General features: G+C 46.7%; 1 protein-coding gene across 1 annotated transcript; it reads left to right on the top strand.

The window, feature by feature from the left end:
- Positions 1–387: 387 nt before the first annotated feature.
- Positions 388–2,472, top strand: LOC117845219 (putative F-box protein At1g19160). The gene is made up of 2 exons (XM_034726180.1): positions 388–546; positions 637–2,472. The coding sequence occupies exon 2, from the start codon at positions 653–655 to the stop codon at positions 1,874–1,876; it is 1,224 nt and encodes a 407-aa protein (XP_034582071.1). The 5' UTR covers positions 388–546; positions 637–652; the 3' UTR covers positions 1,877–2,472.
- The last annotated feature ends 542 nt before the right edge of the window (positions 2,473–3,014 follow it).

Here is a 3,014-nt window from a genome sequence, read left to right as displayed (position 1 = left end):
CACGAAGCACACCAATCATCTGTAGTGTATAGCCCCATCTCTCTGTTTTTTTTTTATCACTGACTTTTCAATACTGATACTCCTAAGTTATGCAGTGTTTTAGTATTGTCTTCAATAGTAGAATGCAACGAGAGTACGAGACACAAAATGCTCGTTGCGACGTTGCATTTGTATTCCCTGTCTCCAGAGTCCAGATTTCATAAGCTGCAGAAGTAGCTAAGGTGACAGGAGCCGAAGAAACCGGATGCAGAAGCCGGTGATGCCTAAACAATAAAGCAGAGGCGACGACAGGAAGTGGAAAGCAATGCGGCCCAGCCGGCAGGCGCCAGGCCCGGCCCAGACATACGGCCCAGCAGCCAGCCTCCTATTGCCCCTCACGTGGCCACCATATCCCTATCAGAGTCCCACTTGCTCGCTCCACCGTCCACAAAAATCTCGCGCAGAAAGATTCCCCGATCCCTCACTCGATTTGGCTTCCTCTGTTCTTCCTCGGCGCCGCCTGACGCCGACGCTGCCGCCGTCGATCCCGGCCATCTCCGGCGGCTGGTAAGCCCCCTTCGCCTCCCCGTAACCGTGGTTTTCTCTGTATCGCGCGCGCACTCCCTCAGATCTCCATCTCGACCCCCCACTTCGCAGATCGACTTCGATTGCTATGGACCGCCCCGAGGGGAGCGCGAGCGCGGTGGGCGACATCCCCGAAGGGCCCCTGGTGGAGATCCTCTCCCGCGTCCCTGGCAAGTCCGTCTGCCGGTTCGAGTGCGTGTCCAAGGCCTGGCTCGGCCTCATTGCGGACAACCGGAAGAAGCTCCGGCAAGCCATGCAAGGACTCTTCTACAGGACGCTCGAGTACCCGGAGGGCTACGACATTACCGCTTTTGAGCTGTACGATTTGGAGTATATTTACAGTTTCATCGACCTGACAACGAGATCCGTGCCTCTGGACATCGACCCTGGCTTCTCCTTCCTGACGGAACTGCCTGAGATCCAGTGCCTCGTCTCCCGGAATTCCTGCAACGGGCTTATCCTCTTCGAGAACCGCCACAAGATATACTCCTTACCTCAAAGCACATTGGGCTATATTGTGTGCAACCCAACCACAAAGCAATGGGTAGCTGTGCCCACTTGCGGCTCTACTGCATCGTTTACCTACACCTATTTGGCCTTCGATCCGGCCGTATCATCTCACTTCCACTTGGTCCACTTCAAGGTGGGCTCCAACGACCGGTTGGTTTCAGTGAACATTTACTCCTCAGAAACCGGGACCTGGAGTCGCAACCAAATTGACGAACAAGAAGAGCTAGGACAATCGGAAGGATGGCGTGATTATCAGGTCAGACTATGTATGAGTGGGGGTGTTGGCACTGAGGGTTCTCGGTGCGCCTTTGTTAATGGCTTCCTGCATTTGGTGGTTTGGGACTCTGGTCAACCTAAGGTACTTGCTGTAGATTTACAAGGCAAGGCACGGAGGATGATCACACTGCCACAGGTGGCTTATTCACCTGGGTGTTATCTTGGTCAATCCCAAGGGCTCCTGCATTACACGACTCAAGGATTTTCAGATGCTCATCAGGAGAGGTACCAACTGCGTATCTGGGTTCTTCAGGATTATGATACACAAGAATGGGTGTTGAAGGACACTCTCGAGCTCTCTGGAGAAAATTGCATAGGCAACATGTGGGGCTTTTTTGTATTTAACATTCATCAAGATTGCAATGTGGTTTTCTTTACAAAGTCGGGGCGTGAATTAATGTCCTACGACATGGGCCGTAAGGAAGTGAGTGTTATTGCCACTTTTGAAGGTCGAAATCATCTGACTGATGCTTTTCAGTATGTTCCCTATTTCTCAAAATTGCCAGCCCTCACAAATAACCACTGAAAGTGCAAGCAAAGTATGGAGCAGCTAGCAGTTAAACCTTGTAGGCTTAGGAAATATGTGACCTCTTCACTCTTGGACATGGCTATGGGTGTATGACTCCATATGTACCCCAATTCTCAGAGTTGTCTGCTCTTGAAAAATAAGACTCTTGTGGGCTATTTATCTGGACATTCAGCAGAAATCAGATCTTCGATGTGGTTGCTGTTCATCAAGATTGCAATGAGGTTTTCTTTGTTCAGATCTCAAACAGTAAACTGATAAGTGATAACATATGACATGGACCGTAAGGATGGTGTTTTTGCCACTTATGAAGATCAAGATTTGTATCATTTTGTTGCTCTTGCATTCCCTATGTCTCAGTCACCGGCGCTCACAAATCATTACTGAAAGTGTGTGCTCCAAGTATGGAACAACTAGCAACTAGGTTAAGCCTAGTAAATTTAGGTGATATGCTGTCTGTGCTTGGATTTATTTTGTTTCATGCTTTTGTATAATTACTACTGCATGACTGCATCCCATTTGAGATGTTCCTGTTATGTATCGTTACCGATGCGTTGTATTAATGAATGAAGTTGCCCAAGCTGCACAATTTTTTATTTTGTTGTTTAAATTATATCCTTCAAATCTTCCAGTTGTTTCTCCAGACTGCCTACCTATTCCGTGGCTTTAGTGTTGTGCAATTATGAACTGTGAATTTATTTCTTTGATCTTGTGTATTTATTTATGCTGAGTGAAAAAAATTATCTTCTGTCTGATGCAACTGGTGTTATTATGGAAAAGGTCTAAATTGAAGGCTTACGGTAACAATAGAAGCTGCCTAATTTTTTTAGTAAAATTAAAGGTACATAGTTGATGATTCTTCATGATATAGCTAGTTCCATTTTGAAATGAGATTTATTTACATTGCTCAAGCATACCACTCCAAGCATCTGACACAAAACTTTGTCAAATACCTTGACAGCATCTGTCTTGAAGCAACAATCCATCTCTATTTTTGTTTAGTTTCAGTCGTAGTGCTCTAGGTCGTCAACCTTTAGAGCCTGCCCATAAATCACCAGTCTCTCATCTATGTGACTATGTCTCAGTTAATCTTCAGTAAAGAGAAGCTTCCGCCTAGTCCTCCAGTTGTCAAGCTTGT

The sequence above is a fragment of the Setaria viridis genome, chromosome 2 (genome assembly GCF_005286985.2).
Source record: "Setaria viridis chromosome 2, Setaria_viridis_v4.0, whole genome shotgun sequence".
Classification (NCBI taxonomy): Eukaryota; Viridiplantae; Streptophyta; class Magnoliopsida; order Poales; family Poaceae; genus Setaria; species Setaria viridis.
Note: the sequence above shows the minus strand (reverse complement) of the source record. Positions and strands in the feature narration are given on the sequence as shown.

Coding starts and splice junctions, on each gene's coding strand:
- LOC117845219 (XM_034726180.1), top strand. CDS start 653: ATGGACCGCCCCGAGGGGAGCGCGAGCGCGGTGGGCGACATCCCCGAA.